The 17,518-nt window shown below is 37.3% G+C and overlaps 2 protein-coding genes across 6 annotated transcripts in view; both read left to right on the plus strand.

Annotated features, from left to right (window-relative positions):
* The window catches only part of LOC133658434 (mitogen-activated protein kinase kinase kinase kinase 4-like), a 63,318-nt gene extending 52,084 nt beyond the window's left edge, over positions 1 to 11,234 (plus strand). For 2 of the 5 annotated variants that reach the window (XM_062060487.1, XM_062060521.1), the window contains 5 exons: positions 2,550 to 2,650; positions 2,738 to 2,887; positions 2,953 to 3,112; positions 9,447 to 9,586; positions 9,662 to 11,231. In XM_062060487.1, the coding sequence (XP_061916471.1) occupies positions 2,550 to 2,650; positions 2,738 to 2,887; positions 2,953 to 3,112; positions 9,447 to 9,586; positions 9,662 to 9,745 (635 nt within the window). In that variant the 3' untranslated portion in view covers positions 9,746 to 11,231. Of the gene's footprint in view, positions 1 to 2,549; positions 2,651 to 2,737; positions 2,888 to 2,952; positions 3,113 to 9,446; positions 9,587 to 9,661 lie in introns of all 5 variants that reach the window. The other 3 variants (XM_062060496.1, XM_062060504.1, XM_062060512.1) reach the window with 2 other exon arrangements.
* Positions 11,235 to 13,193: 1,959 nt separating this feature from the next.
* The window catches only part of LOC133658507 (probable ribonuclease ZC3H12C), a 54,320-nt gene continuing 49,995 nt past the window's right edge, over positions 13,194 to 17,518 (plus strand). Inside the window, exon 1 of the mRNA XM_062060634.1 lies at positions 13,194 to 13,776. The gene's annotated coding sequence lies outside the window, so the exon portion shown is untranslated. The remainder of the gene's footprint in view (positions 13,777 to 17,518) is intronic.

Here is a 17,518-nt window from a genome sequence, read left to right on the forward strand (position 1 = left end):
TCGGAGCCTGTTGGTGGTGGTAGATTTTTTTGTGTCTTCTCATAAATGAGTGACTGCATAGTTCTTTTGATTTAATGTGAACTATTTTATTAGTCCATTGTGACCGTGGTCTGATGTGACGAGGCTCATTTGAGAACCTGTAAAAAAATCCATAAATTAGGCGCTCTATTGATAAAGCGTAGAGTTCAAAGTCTGGGGGACAAAGTAGCGTCTTATAGACTGGAAATTAAGGTACATGTTTCACACAACAAACGATCAATTGTATGTTTGGGTCAAGCAGGCATGTCCAATTAATGACACGAGGGCCAAATGGATAGAGATAATTTGGGCTAACAACTATTATGATAGTCAAATAGTCATTAATTATCTTAACGATTAGTCAGCTAATTGGATTATAATTATAAGCGTGATTTAGCAATCTGCTTTGAAATTCAGCTTTAAGATATTTTTGGCATGTGCTAACAAACAAAGATGACTAATTCATTCATATTTATGTATTCATACTGTAACTCTGCTGCTCATTAGGCTGTTACGAAAACTAAAATAACTAGCAAACGTTTGTCCATTTAAAAGCAGTCCTCAAATATCCATCTGGGGGTGTGCGATGCCAGGCGGGCGCGTGTGACCTCAGGGAACATATGATGAGGCGTATGTAGCACTTGGTTTCACTGTAACCACGGTGGGAGACGAGGAAAGACCGTTGTGTTGTTTCTTTTAATGTTAATATGCTTACAATGTTAAGCAGAGATATACTTATAACAATTTTATAGACAAATTATATTATTTATAGTCACATTTTCTTCTCCCTAGAGGGGGCATAAAAGGAAATATTTGAGAAGCACTGCTTTAAAAGCAAAGACAGGCCCAGTGCTGACAAAAGTATTTTTTTAATAAAAACAAAGGACAGTCAAAGTAGCCACAAAAAAACAAACACCAAAGCAATCTCACTTCCTCAAAAAAAGAACAAGTGTTTTGTAATGACGATGTGTTTAAACATATCTTACTGTTTAATGATTAACTCCTGGCATTTTTAGCGATCTAAAAGACTCGATTAATTCTGAACATTTTAGCTGTATGATAGATTTTATAATTTTATGATATCGGCACCGTGGTGTCTAATGTTGGTGTGTGTGATTGACATAATATTTTGTGCCTTTCTTCTTTGCACAATTGGAGCTGCTTCACACCTTAAGTTCCAAGGTACAAAAAGTACTTGATTTGCTGTAGACAAAATTTAGCTGGCGTACTTTGGCTAAAATGATAGGTCAATTTATTTTTCACACAACTTCATCTCACACTTGTTAGCTAGCTAGCACGCTAACTAGAGATGTCCAATAATGGCTTTTTAGCCGATATTCCGATATTGTCCAACTCTTAATTACCGATTCCGATATCAACCGATACCGATATATGCAGTCGTGGAATTAACACATTATTATGCCTAATTTTGTTAGCGGGGGTATATATTGTAGCGTCCCGGAAGAGTTAGTGCTGCAAGGGGTTCTGGGTATTGTTTATGTTGTGTTACGGTGCGGATGTTTTCCCGAAATGTGTTTGTCATTCTTGTTTGGTGTGGGTTCACAGTGTGGCGCATATTTGTAACAGTGTTAAAGTTGTTTATACGGACACCCTCAGTGTGACCTGTATGGCTGTTGAACAAGTATGGTTTGCATTCACTTGTGTGTGTGAAAAGCCGTAGATATTATGTGACTGGGCCGGCACGCAAAGGCAGTGCCTTTTAAGGTTTATTGGCGCTCTGTACTTCTCCCTACGTCCGTGTACACAGCGGCGTTTTAAAAAGTCATAAATTTAATTTTTTGAAACCGATACCGATAATTTTGAAACAGATACCTATAATTTCCGATATTACATTTTAAAGCATTTATCGGCCGATATTATCGGACATCTCTAACGCTAACTATTTTACCAAGTTGAGGTTGTGTCCTACAGTTGTCCGACATCATGCTGCCGCTTTAAATTCTCCCATATCGCGATGTACCTCCATAAAAAACAAGGTCCGCTTTGCAAAATGAGCAAGATATTTTTGGCTCCAACACTTAAAATGTTTCTCACCTGCGTTGTTGTTGAAAATGGCCGCGCTGACTCAGATCAGTCTGGAAAAACTCAAGCGATGACGACGCCGACTATTGTCGACAAATGAATTTACTTAAATGAATTTAACTGACAATTTTCACAAATCATCGCACCCTTAGAGCTAAGGTCATCATGTACTGAGAAAAAGATGAAATGTTGATACCAGCAATAAACAAAAACACACAGACATGTATTTAAATATATGTGTAACGTTTATTTGGTTTAATTATAAATTACACGATCACGTTCACGTCCCCCCCAACTACGGAACCCCAGTACCGCAAGTAAATCGCCGAGCTGAGGGAAACTTTATATTTAAACTAACACATTGACTAATCGTGATTTCAATATTGATAAAAATAATAATTGTGTTGATTATTTTGGCCGTAATTGTGCAGCACTTATACTGTCTGCGAGGAATCGTCTCCTTGTGATTGTGTGGTTTTGTGTTCCAGTAAAATACGAGAGGATTAAATTCTTAGTGCTGGCTTTGAAGAACTCAGTGGAGGTTTATGCTTGGGCCCCCAAACCGTACCACAAGTTCATGGCCTTCAAGGTGAGCAAGGCCCCTCCAGTCAGATATTTGTGTCCCTCTCGTCTTTGTCTCGTGTCTGCTAACGACTTCATCCTCGCTTGTTTTAAGTCATTTGGCGACCTGGTGCACAAGCCTCTGCTGGTGGACCTGACAGTGGAGGAGGGTCAGAGGTTAAAGGTCATCTATGGCTCCTGCTCAGGCTTCCATGCTGTGGATGTGGACTCAGGCGCCGTTTACGACATCTACCTACCCACTCACGTAAGCGCCCTCACCCTTACCTTGTTTGCCTTTCCCTCCCTAAACGGTTCCTTGTTGGCCTTCAGATCCAGACCAGCATTCAGTGCCACGCCATCATCATCCTGCCCAACACCGACGGAATCGAGCTGCTTGTGTGCTACGAGGACGAGGGCGTCTACGTCAACACCTACGGGCGCATCACCAAGGACGTGGTGCTGCAGTGGGGGGAAATGCCGACTTCAGTGGGTAAGTGGCTCCATCGTTCATAAACGATTAGAGTCCCTTCAACGGCTCTTTTGCGTGACTGGTGAGAACCGATTAGGAGTTGAGTCTTAGGTTTGAGAGTTGGTTTTATGTACAAATTGCTCACGCTGCCCTCTCGTGAAGAATATTGACATCACCGAGTTTGCGTTTCTGTGAAAGCAGCTATACGTGCGCTCGCAGTTAATTTAAGGAAGGGGATTATTCAGTCCGTAAAGGATTTCCAGGGCTTTTTAAACTTAGACTTGGACTTAGACAAACTTTATTGATCCACAAGGGAAATTGTTCCACACAGTAGCTCAGTTACAAAGGATGGAAAGTGTAAGGATGGAAAGGATAATGCAGGTATAAAGTAGACAAAAAATGTACCGTAGTAGTAATATAAAATATAACATATGTGTAATATTTACATATTATATATACAGTGTATAATATATAATATATACTGATATATTATATTATATTAGTATACAATATATAACAAATCCCAATTACCATGTACAATATTCGGGTATATGTAACAGCTGCAGCAAAAAAAAAAAGGGCAGCATAAAATAAAGAGTAGATACAGCAGAAAAAAGACATTATAAACAAAGAGAGGTAGCTAACATAGAAGCGGTCAGGTAATAGACAGATATCATCTATTGCTGTATGGCGAGTGATTATACAGCTGGATGGAGTGTGTTTTTTTGGGATTGTTGGGATCTAAAAAGCCTGAATTTGCGGCACCTATTTCACAAAGTTGCGGCAAGAGTTGTTTAATCGACTTTTGAATTGTGATTTTGTTATTGATGTTTTAAGTGTTCCTTGTACCCTTTAACACAAAAAACACAGCACTTTAACAAAAATGGGAAAATAAATACTGATGTTTTACCTATTTTTTTATGTCGCATATTTAAAAGTAGACACTAAATGGCAGTCAAAGCATGTACTCTGAACTCATTGTCAAAATACTGTACTATTTTAATTCATTATACAACTACAGAAAAAAACACAAGTCTTCCCTATATTCCGCTACGGATGTTCTCATTCATCCAGGTCATCGTATTCTTAAGGCATTCAATCGATTGGACTGTTTAGTTTGTCTTAAAAGATGTTTCGCCTGTCATTCTCTTGTTCACAAGTTGCAGACATTCTCCGTGTATGTTTTACGCTTGCTACATCATCCACACAAAAATCTTAAGTGATTGGCGATCAAAATTGCGAATTAGAGATGAATCGATTTTTTTTGGAGCACCCCTAATAGTTTGCATTTTTCCATTAAGAAAAAAAAAAATTTTTTGACAGGCCATAAAACAAACAATACAAACTATTAGAGATGTCCGATATTGTCCCACTCTTAATTACCGATTCCGATATAAACCGATACCGATATATACAGTCGTGGAATTAACACATTATTATGCCTAATTTTGTGGTGATGCCCCGCTGGATGCATTAAACCAGGGGTCACCAACGCGGTGCTCAAATAGCAGCACTTACCAGTGAGCTGCCTCTATTTTTTAAATTGTATTTATTTACTAGCAAGCTGGTCTTGCTTTGCTCGACATTTTTAATTCTAAGAGAGACAAAACTCAAATAGAATTTGAAAATCCAAGAAAATATTTGAAATACTTGGTCTTCACTTGTTTAAATAAATTCATTATTTTTTTTACTTTGCTTCTTATAACTTTCAGAAAGACAATTTTAGAGAAAAAAATACAACCTTAAAAATGATTTTAGGATTTTTAAACACATATACCTTTTTACCTTTTAAATTCCTTCCTCTTCTTTCCTGACATTTTAAATCAATGTTCAAGTAAATTTATTTGTTTTATTGTAAAGAATAATAAATACATTTTCATTTAATTCTTCATTTTAGCTTCTGTTTTTTCGACGAAGAATATTTGTGAAATATTTCTTCAAACTTATTATGATTAAAATTCAAAAAAATTATTCTGGCAAATCTAGAAAATCTGTAGAATCAAATTTAAATCTTATTTCAAAGTCTTTTGAATTTCTTTTAAAATTTTGTTCTGGAAAATCTAGAAGAAATAATGATTTGTCTTTGTTAGAAATATAGCTTGGTCCATTCATCCATCCATCCATCTATTTTCTACCGCTTATTCCCTTTGGGGTCGCGGGGGCGCTGGAGCCTATCTCAGCTACAATCGGGCGGAAGGCGGGGTACACCCTGGACAAGTCGCCACCTCATCGCTTGGTCCAATTTGTTATATATTCTAACAAAGTGTAGATTGGATTTTAACCTATTTAAAACATGTCATCAAAATTCTAAAATTAATATTAATCAGGAAAAATTACTAATGATGTTCCATAAATTCTTTTTTTAATTTTTTCAAAAAGATTCAAATTAGCTAGTTTTTCTCTTTTTTTCGGTTGAATTTTGAATTTTAAAAAGTCGAAATTGAAGATAAACTGTTTCAAAATTTAATAGTCATTTTTTTCGTGTTTTCTCCTTTAAACCGTTCAATTAAGTGTAAATATCATTAATTATTAATAATATAGAGTTAAAGGTAAATTGAGCAAATTGGCTATTTCTGGCAATTTATTTAAGTGTGTATCAAACTGGTAGCCCTTCGCATTAATCAGTACCCAAGAAGTAGCTCTTGGTTTCAAAAAGGTTGGTGACCCCTACATTAAACAATGTAACTTTACCATGAATTGATTAACGTGGACCCCGACTTAAACAAGTTGAAAAACTTATTCGGGTGTTACCATTTAGTGGTCAATTGTACAGAATATGTACTGTACTGTGCAATCTACTAATACAAGTTTTAATCAATCAATCAAAAACAAGGTTTTCCAAAATAAGAGAACAACTTCAACACCAGTTATGGAAAAAAGTGCCAACATGGCACTGCCATATTTATTATTGAAGTCACAAAGTGCATTATTTGTTTTAACATGCCTCAAAACAGCAGCTTGGAATTTGGGACATGCTCACCCTGAGATAATCCTAATACCCAACAACTATGGGAAATACTATACTTTGACTTTCACAAAGTGCATTATTTTTAATTTTTTTTAAACATGCCTCAAAACAACAGCTACAAAAACAATGAAGGCACACAGCTTCAGTCCAGGTGGGCAATTAATTTTTACCGGGGGCTGCATAAGCAACCCGAGCACTGCTGGAGGGCCACACAACAATATTTCAATTAAATTTTGCTCAATATTATTTTTTATATACCGTAAGATAAATAATAATGATTATAATAATAACTAATAATAATAATAATTTAATTTAACCTAACTTAACTTTATACAAAAGCAGATTGCTTTTGATGGTTTTATTTTTAACACTGTCTTACACAACACTTCCTGATGTATAATACAATACAAAAATGTCAATTTCTGCACAGGGTTAATTTCTGTCACTTTATCCTGCATTATCCAACATTTTTCCCTGTCAGATTTGGACAACCATCTGTTGTTAAAAATCGTTTTTAATCATATTTATTTTATATTGTTTTTTATATAAGTTTTAATGTCGTAAATGTGATGTTTTATGTATTTGTTTACTGTTTTTAATGTAACCTTGCTGCTGCCCTCTTGGCCAGGTCTCCCTTGGAAAACAGATCTTTGATCTCAATGGGATTTTACCTGGTTAAATAAAGGCTAATAATAATAATAATAATATTGGTTTTATATGTAATTATTTTTTCTTTTTATTCAGTCATTGGTGGAGCTAAGGATAATATTTGAATATTGTTTTTAATATTGTTGTGCAGCACTTTGGAAACATTTTGTTGTTTAAATGTGCTATATACATAAAGTGGATTGGATTGTCACACCTGCCAGCTTGTCCCATTTCAGTCCTAACACGGATTTACCTATGTGAACAAGTCATTACCTGTGGTTGTCTCTTTAACTGACTGCATGGCTGCCAGCTACTCCGTGATTTGAAAGTCTGCAGTTATCCCACGTAAGAAGAAGAGCAGCTGGGCGGTGTCACGTACATCGCAGATCTCATCCAATTAAAGCCAGCGAAAAACAGTCCAAGTCTCCGGGCATACAGCGCAACAGAGTCCAATAAGCACTCCTTAATAAACTCTGTCAGAAAACGCCTTACTTTTTCTGGCGCTTTTGTGAGAAATGACGAAACTTGTCCTGATGGCTGCATCTCTGGGGGTGTGAAATAACATAAAATAAAAATAAATAACACTTTTCTAAATAAAAGCAGCACAGTTGTATTGCGCGCACGACATAGATGTTTTTTAAACTTTATTTTGTAATTTGTGATTGCGCTGTTCGCATTCACTCACAATCGCACACGCGCATACGTCCACACGAAAGTAATACAAATAACGCTTTTCAAAACAAAAGCAGCACCGTTGTATTGCACACTCGACATAGATACTTTTTAAAATTTATTTTGTAATTTATGATTGGCCTCACGCGGGCCGGACAGGGATGCACAAAGGGCCGGATGCTGCCCGCGGGCCGCAGAATGCCCAGGTCTGGTCCAGAGTATACTAGAGCATACTTGCCAACCCTGAGACCTCCAAATTCGGGAGATGGGGTTGAGGGGAGATGGGGTTGAGGGGAGCGGGGTTTGGTGGTAGCGGGGGGTGTGTATTGTAGCGTTCCGGAAGAGTTAGTGCTGCAAGGGGTTCTGGGTATTTGTTCTGTTGTGTTTATGTTGTGTTACGGTGCGGATGTTCTCCCGAAATGTGTTTGTCATTCTTGTTTGGTGTGGGTTCACAGTGTGGCGCATATTTGTAACAGTGTTAAAGTTGTTTATACGGCCACCCTCAGTGTGACCTGTATGGTTGTTGATCAAGTATGCCTTGCATTCACTTATGTGTGTGTAAAAGCCGCATATATTATGTGACTGGGCCGGCACGCTGTTTGTATGGAGGAAAAGCGGACGTGACGACAGGTTGTAGAGGACGCTGAAGGCAGTGCCTTTAAGGCACGCCCTCAATAATGTTGTCCGGGTGGAAATCGGGAGAAATTCGGGAGAATGGTTGCCCCTGGAGATTTTCGGGAGGGGCACTGAAATTCGGGAGTCTCCCGGGAAAATCGGGAGGTTGGAACAGATACCGATCATTTCCGATATTACATTTTAAAGCATTTATCGGCGTCTCTACAAACTATATTAATAGATAGATTTGAAGTTGTTTAAAAATGTTGAAAGTTAAAAATGTTGCAGACTTATGACACTTTAGTGCAGGGGTGTCCAAACTTTTTCCACTGAGGGCCGTACACGGAAAAATTCAAGCATGTGGGGGCCATTTTGATATTTTTCATTTTCAAACCTTAACAAAATATATGAATTTTTTGTTTTTAACATGTAGGGCTCCCGGGGACCATAAAGGGTCTCAGTCATTAAAATGTAAAAAATAAGTCAAATTATTATTATTTTTTATTTAATGCTTACAGTAAATCTCTTTATCAACTTCAGGTTGATATAAAGTATTAAAAAAAAAAGGTTTTATGCCTTTTCTGTCAAAGACAACTTTGTTTTTTATAGTAAAACTGAAATATGCAGTATTTAGTAGTTAGAGCCCTAAAAGACCAATAATGCAGGACACCATTGATTTTAATTCTTTAATATTTTTGAGTAATCACAGTGAAATGTTAAATAAAATCCTACTAAATATATTTGGGATCCAAAAGGTCCCCCACTCATAAAGTGATACATTTTTATTAGTTATTTTTTTTACTTTTAACTCTTAAATTACGAGATCAACTTCAGATATATCTGTCGATTTTACGTTTGAACTATTATTTTGTTTGTATTATGTTCTATTGTCAAATAAAACTTTGATGTTTTTTATGGCAACCACACAATATATGCAATATTTTTTCCACATAACATTTTAAAGTGATATTTTTTAAGTAATAATTCATTATAACATAGATTTTTAGTCTTTTTTTTTTTTTTTTAGCAATGGCAAAAAGAAAAATAAACAAAGACAAAAGAAAAAAAACAGCCTGCATGGCAGCTTTGTGTCAACATTGCAACTTTTTCTTGATAGATTTCACCTCATTCCACTTTTTTTTAAATGTTTTTTTAAATTTTTGCAATATTATCAATTTTGCAATTTTTGCAGAATGTGTGGCGGGCCGGTAAACAATTAGCTGCCGGCCGCAAATGGCCCCCGGGCCGCACTTTGGACACCCCTGCTTTAGTGAGAAGATCCCTATTGGGTCCTAAGAGTAAGTGTGTTTAGTTCATCTTAAGGCTGCAGCCTTAAGATGAATAAACACACTAATTTACACATGGTCAAAGGAAGAGCTCCCTTCAAAGAGCCATGAATCCTGTCTCCAGTTGTCGTGTCCGCAGCCCCAATAACGTGTCTCCCGTCTGCAGCCTACATTAGGTCCAACCAGATCATGGGCTGGGGCGAAAAGGCCATCGAGATCCGCTCAGTGGAGACCGGCCACCTGGATGGTGTCTTTATGCACAAGAGAGCCCAGAGACTCAAGTTCCTGTGCGAGCGGAACGACAAGGTGCGCCCCGCCTCCTCTCCCATGTGACGTAACTTTGAACAGGAGAGTCTAAGTTGTCCTGTCTCTGTCCTGCAGGTGTTCTTCGCCTCGGTGCGAGCTGGCGGTGCTAGTCAGGTGTACTTCATGACCCTGGGACGCACCTCCCTCATGAGCTGGTAGTTCCTGTGACAATGATGATGCTTGCTCTCTCGTGTTCAGACCAACATCCGTCGTAATAAATAGCCAGCGGTGGGCGGGGTGCTGCGTTCTGTGTATGTGCGTGCGTGTGTATGTATGTATGTGTGTGTGTGTGTGCGTGCACGAGCGTTTTATAGTAAACTATATATGAGCCAAGCCTGCCTCCTCCCCTTGACCTTACTGGGATGTGATCATGTTTGGTGACCTCACGCAGCCTTGCATCTCGTGCGTGCGCAAGGTCCGCATGTGCACAGCTGAGGACGAACCACGCACACGCCACTCGCCGTTTGGCTTCTTGCGTTTTTTTGTTTGTTTTTTTGTAAAGAAAAACACTCGTTTGCCTTGTTTAAGGTGTTCCGGTGGACCACGGTGATCATGACAGGGTAAGATTATCAGCTCCACCACCTTCCAAGCATGGTCCACAACCTTCTCATACACTGTACATTTTCTATGTGACGGCTGCACGTGGATAGGAGTCGCTATTTGTCATCCACCCTAAACGGACCCCGATTTGTCTCGTTTTCACTCTTTTCCTGGGGCGTCCTTCACAATGTAGGGTAAACTGTGAATTAGATTTGCAGAGTCAGCAGGTAACCACAAAGGAACTTGAGTGCATGAGACCTGACTGTAGCGTCTAAGTTCAGGTTGCCTTATTAATAAAAGGTTTTACGAAGCCTAAAAGTTGAAGGAAGGCTTTAGTCAGCCATCTATCGGATACAACAATGGACCTTATATTGACGATGTTGCGCCTCAGTCTGTTTCCTTTTAATATTCCCTGTCAAAATTGACAATGCCGCTGTCGTCCATTGCCCAGTTGCCACGGTAGTCGCACGCGGCAGTGGACAACATCCTTGTTCCCCCAACTTCCCCTGCTCGTCAGCACGGGCGGTGCCTTCACTGACCTTACAGAGAGAAAGAGAAATAAGGCTAAAAGTGCAGCAGTGTTCCAAAACCACTCCAGATGATGACAAAACAAGTGGCATATTTTTAACCCGGACTTAGTTTTTAGTCTCGACCACGTTTCCCGTCTAAGTAAGCGACTGCTGTGGTTTTTAAATAGTAATGCACACGTTAAGTTGAAAATGTTTACAGAAGTCATTGTTTTGTCAAACCAATGTGCATCAATATGAATATTTATGGATCATTTGAGGGCAGTTTTCCTGTTTTTTGTATTTTGTATTCCCTTTTTGTACGTTCATTTAGACAGCCGTGTACAGGAATAAACGGACATTTGCTCACATGTGATATTACTGACACAAATCCAGACTTCACTGATTCTGCAGCATTATGCTCAGTGTGTTTTGTTTTACTACCACCTGGGTGTTTCTTTTCTGACCTCTAATGTATGTCCTCTCTGTGTACGTTAGGAATTACTGTATTTTCCTGAAGGTCTTTTTTTTTCCATGGAATAAAATCTGAAATAATTTACAATTCGGTGTTATTCTGTGCCGCATAAGGCCAAAGTTATCTTAAATAAATTATGTGTGTTTAAATGTGTACTGGTAATATTTGGTATTAAAAAAGTCTCCTCTAATTCAAATGGTGGGCGATACTGAGAGTTGATATCAGACTGATACTTTTTGCTAAAACGTCACTGGTACAAAATATCCCCAAACCCAGCAAAAAAAGAGTAACCGTTTAAAGAGGCCTAACGTTTAGGATTTGTGAACCTTTTAATATTTGTGAAACTGCATTAATGATCAACCCTTTTGGGGCATGTAGACCCAGATTAGTACAGGTCTAGCTATCCCACAGTAATGAAAGCACAGTTTGGATCAATGCACTTTTTACTAATCTAATCTACATGCCTGAAAAAAGTATTTATTGTATTTTAACAACGGTGTAATATTTCACAAGTCACAAATTGTGTATATATATACATCTTCAGGGTCTGTGGAATATTCCAGTCCAGATTTGAGAACTTCAAATATAGTGTTTTTTATGTGGAATACAATTTGGAAAAAAAAGGAGGTAAATGTGTATCACATTTTCACAAAGTCAATAAAGGTTTTATGAATCAAGGTATGTGGGATAATCTAGTCCAAATTTGGGAAGTCTAGGTACAGTGGTTTTTAACTAGTCCTGTACTAATCTGTAGAGATGTGCGGATTGATGCTGAAATATCAATACCGCCGATACCAGATATGTATGCTCTAATATTGATTCTCAAATCAAAATATCAATACTTTAGTTAAGGGGTGTCCAAACTTTTTCCACCAAGGCCTGCATACTAAAAAGTGATTATTGTCAGTTTTGTATTATTAGTGATTAAGTTTTTCGCATTACATACTGATTTTTTTCACCTTTTTCTTACATTTTTACATTTTCCCCCCAATGTAAGAATACAATCAAAATGATACGATTGTGTAACTGCATAACCAAGTGTGTCAAAAATTCTGCCTGTACAAAAATATTAATGTTCAGTTAAACATCTTACAGTGTTTATGGTTGTAATTTTTCCAATTAATTACTGAATTAGTATTATTTTATTTACTAGCTAGCTGAACTTTGTTTACATTTTAAGTATTTTAATTTCATTTTGAAAGCTTCTAATATTTTAGAACAGGAGTGTCTAAACTTATTCCACCAAGTGCTGCAAACTGAAATTAGTTTTAATTAAATAAATAATATTAATATTTTAATTTATTTAAAAAAAAAAGCTAAAACATATTTATATTTAAAGACAACACTTTGCGTTATAGGTAAGTATATTTTTTACATTTATATTTATTAGAATAAAAAATTCAGATTTTTGTCAAATTCCAATGTTTTGCCCCTTTTTTCATACGTTTTCACGGTTTACTGTACTGTTGTTTTTGGATATGTTATTTGAAAGTAAACAACTTCTTAAATTTTAGCAGACACGTTTGGTATTTTTGCTCTAGTATCGGTGTCGCCAATACAAGCCAGAATGTTACTTGGTATCGGATCGGGTGAAAAAAAAAAAATTAGTATTGCACATCACTACCAATCTGATTCTACATGCCTAAAATGATTACCTGTGTCTTTATTACATTTTCACCAACCGATTAAACGTTTTACATACCATAAACTTTGTTATGATGACCATTTAAACTAAATGTATTTATAATTGTGTTTTTTGTCTTTTTGCACTAGTGGCAAAATTATTCAATGATGACCTCAGTCTGGTGTCGACTATCAGTATCGCCCACCATTGATCACGCCATAATGCCTTGTGAAAGTACACAAGTCCTGATGGAATTCTTAAGACCAGAGTAAAATAACAATGCAAGAAGCAACAAGGTCAAGAAACAAAAAAATGTCTGCAAATTTCTCAAATGTATCTTCCTCTTAAGTGAGCGTAGGAAAAGTTACGCAATGAACAATTTGACACTAAAACTTCTGCCCGTCCCCCTCTTCTTCTAGCTATTGGTAACTGTCATAACTTCCTGGCTGGCTGTGTGTGTTTGGTCTGAGCTGATCTCAACCAGTTTTGTCTATAATTTTGTATTTTAGACATATACAACTTTTATTCAAAGTACCAATTGTCCACCCAGTGCTAATTTAAGTGGATATGCAAAGAAAAGAGTTGGATGGTTTTTACTGTTTGAGACTCTTATTAATCTGTGCTGGTAGCTCAGCAGCAGCTACCAGCACAACCAGGCCAGGGCCTCAGTAGCAGCAGCAGCAGCTACCACCATCAGGACAGGCCAGCTGTTGTATGCATTTGCACTAGAGAGCAGCATCTAGATCTGCTAACACCACCAGGCCCAGGATACCAGCAGCTTCTACGCCTCCAGCAGCTCCAGCCTGTTCCACCAGATCAGGCCAGCTCCAGGCTTCAGCAGAGGCCCAGCAGCTATCATCAAGCCGGCTCCAGTCTTCAGCAGAGGCCCAGCAGCTATCATCAGGCCGGCTCCAGGCTTCAACAGAGGCCTAGCAGCTATCATTAACAATGGCCACCAAAAGAGACATGGAAGAACTAAAGAGATCCAATGAGGAGCTACGGAAATCAGTGGAGTTTATGGCACACCAAATGGAAGCAATGACAAGTAAGCAAGACACTTTGATGGGCATGATGAAAGATATTAAGGAACTGAAGAAGCAAAATGAAGAGAAAGACAATATGATTGTGCAACTGAAAAGTAAATTATCTGATTTAGAACAATATACTAGAATGAACGATGTCATTGTTACTGGTCTGCCAACGCGACCTGCGTCATTTGCTGCTGCAGTGAGGTCCGAGGTCCAGGGATCAGTGCCCAGGGACCAAGAATTGGACTCAGTGGAGCGGCAGGTGGTGAAGTTTCTCCAAGAAAAGGGAATTAGCATAAATAAGGAGAATATAGAAGCTTGTCACCGTTTCCCTCAGAAAGATAAAAGCAAACCGGCAACCATCATTATGAGGTTTGCAAATAGAAAATTCAAAATCAATCTTTTGCAACAAAGTAGGATGCTCAAGGGATCAAATGTTTATCTCAATGAACATTTAACCAAGAGCAATGCTGATATTGCTAAAAGAGCTCGGTACCTACGCAAAGAGGGAAAAATACAAGCAACATGGTCGTCCAACTGCAAAGTCTACATAAAGCTAAATGGTGCACCTGAGCAGGCACAAGTGCTAATGGTCAGGAACTTAAATGATTTGGATAAATTTGCATAGTGTGTGGTTTGCTGATCTATATGTTTTTTGTGTTTTTAGAGTTGACATCTATTCTGTAAATCCTTATTAACTTTAAATGTCTATCAAACTTCCCAAAAAAGGACTAAGAATTGCCCACTTGAACATCTGTAGTCTGAAAAACAAGGTAATTGAGTTGAGTAAAATAATGTTTGAAAATGATCTACATATAGTAGCAATTTCTGAAACTCATTTGGATGATTCAATTGACAATACTGAAATATTTATACAAGGTTACAATATAATTAGACTTGATAGAAACAAACACGGGGGAGGAGTAGCCTTTTATGTACAAGACCACATTCCAATAAAGCAAAGAGGAGATCTGGACTTGACAGATGTAGAAGCAATCTGGATCCAGGTTCACTTGCCACATCTAAAGCCATTACTAATCTGCTGCTGCTATAGACCACCTTCCTCTGATGCAGCATATCTTGAAAAAATGTGTGCAATGCTTCAGAATGTTTCTGACACAGACAGAGAAATGTATTTCTTAGGAGACTTAAATATTGACTGGCTCTCAAAAAACTGCCCTATGAAAAGAAAGCTTAATGACACTGCCACTGTATGTAACCTAACTCAAATGATAAATCTACCAACCAGAATAAATATGAACAATTCAGGTGTATTGTCTTCAACTTGCATAGATCATCTTTTTACTAATTCAGTAGATAAATGCTCAAAGGTTGTTTCTGTGCCAATTGGATTTAGTGATCATAACATGATTGCTATAGCAAGAAAAGTGAAAGTCCCCAAAGTTGGACCTACAATTATGTATAAGAGACTCTACAAACATTTCTGTGATAATGCCTTTATTGAAGACGTACATAACATACAGTGGGGCAGTGTATTTGAGTCAAAGCATACTGAAGCAGCTCTGCATGAATTCATGAAGTCATTTTCTTCTGTCTGTGATAAGCATGCACCCATCAAGAAGCTCACCGTCAGATCTGTCAAAGCCCCTTGGCTTGACTCTGACCTGAGAAACTTGATGAAAGATAGAGATATACGGAAAAGAGTTGCGGTAGATTCAGGTAGCTCAGAGGACTGGCTAGCATATCGCTCTTTAAGAAACAAAGTCACCAAATTAAATAAACAGAAAAAAAGGGTGTACTACCAATCTAGAATTGAAGAAATTAAACATGATGGAAAACAACTTTGGAGTACTCTCAATCAAATCATGGGTAGAGATAAAATGGGAAAAACACCAGCATTTATTGAATCAGGTGAAGGCTTTATCACCAAGCCCAAAGAAATTGCTGATTACTTCAACAATTATTTCATAAGTAAAGTTGATACTATAAGAAATGGCATGCTGCCTGTAAATTGTATTCTATCTGAGTCACTTATTAAAAATGATATCATGCAGGACAAAAAATGTAAATTTGAATTCTCAGTCACTAATGTATTGGAAATTGAAAATCTATTGTCTGAGTTGAAATCTAACAAACCTTGTGGTCATGATAATCTAGATAGTAGACTTTTAAAATTGTCAGCTGGAATAATAGCCAGTCCGATATGTTATATTTTTAACTTAAGTTTTAAAGAAGGAATCTATCCTCAAATATGGAAGGTTGCTAGAGTAACTCCTCTACCAAAAAATAGGAAAGAAGCATTCACTGGATCGAATAGTAGGCCAATTAGCATTTTACCAGTATTAGGAAAATTAATGGAAACAATTATATTTAAGCAAATTCAAAATTATTTCTCTATAAATGACATTAATTCAGACTTTCAACATGCATATAAAACTGGCCATTCAACATGCACAGCTCTCACACAATTAACAGATGACTGGCTAAAACAAATTGACAGTAAATTATTAGTTGGCACAGTGCTATTAGATTTTAGTGCTGCTTTTGATATTATTGACCACAAACTACTACTTATAAAACTGTCTGCTTATGGTTTTAAACTCTCAGCGATTAACTGGATGAAAAGCTACCTAGTCAACAGACAGCAATGTGTCATGTTCAATGGAACCCTTTCAAATATTAAAACATTATATTGTGGTATTCCCCAGGGAAGTTGCCTGGGACCTTTATTATACTCAATATTTGTAAATGATATGTCATGTATTTTAAAGAATGGTTGCTGTGCAATTTACGCAGATGACACAACAATATATGCTTATGCTGATAATTGCACAGACCTGAGCAGTATACTACAAGACAAGGTTATGCAGATTTCTAAATGGGTTACAGAAAATAAGATGAAACTTAATATTTCCAAAACAAAATGTCTTGTTATTTGCTCAAAACATGCTCATAGAAAAGAACGCATATTGAATGTTTCTTTGAACGGAGTTCATATTGAACAAGTTAAAGAGGCCAGGTTGCTGGGAGTTACAATAGATGAAAGACTATCTTGGGCCACTCACATTAATAACATAGTAACAAAAATGAGCAGAAGCATCTCAATCATAAGAAGAAGTGCCTATTTTTTAACTAACACAACTACGAAACAAGTTATACAATCCCTTGTATTGTCACATATTGACTACTGCCCAGCAATCTGGTCTAATGCATCTAAACAAGAACTCAATAAAATCCAGCTTACCCAAAACAGAGCTGCCAGACTCGCTCTCCATTGCTCATTTAGAACCAGCGTTGAGATCATGCATAATGAATTGTCATGGATGAGAGTTGGTGAAAGAGTAGCGTGTAGTTTGATTCTATTTTTAAAAACAATCTATACATACCATAAACCTTCATATCTGTATTCTCAGCTGTTGCTTGCTAGTGAAAGTCACAACTATGGTACCAGGTTAGCCCTAAGAGGTGCTTTCACCCGTCTTAAACCCAAAAGTGATGTTTTGAAAAAGACTGTAATGTATAGGGCAATCACTTACTGGAATCGACTTCCACAATATCTGGTATCAATCACCAGCAGAGTGGGTTTTAAGAATAGACTAAGAGGAGAAGTATTGCGGAAAGAGATTATTCTAGATTGTACCTAATGTCATGACTGTTTTTATTGACTATTTTATTGATTATGGGACAAGCAGTAGAAAATGGTGGATGGAACTTTTTTCGTCACTTACTGTTTGTCTTTGGTACACTAATGTATATATTTTAGGCCATTGGTTCTTTGTTTTATGTTTATTTTTTTGC

Source organism: Entelurus aequoreus, linkage group LG01 (assembly GCF_033978785.1).
Source record: "Entelurus aequoreus isolate RoL-2023_Sb linkage group LG01, RoL_Eaeq_v1.1, whole genome shotgun sequence".
Lineage (NCBI taxonomy): Eukaryota > Metazoa > Chordata > Actinopteri > Syngnathiformes > Syngnathidae > Entelurus > Entelurus aequoreus.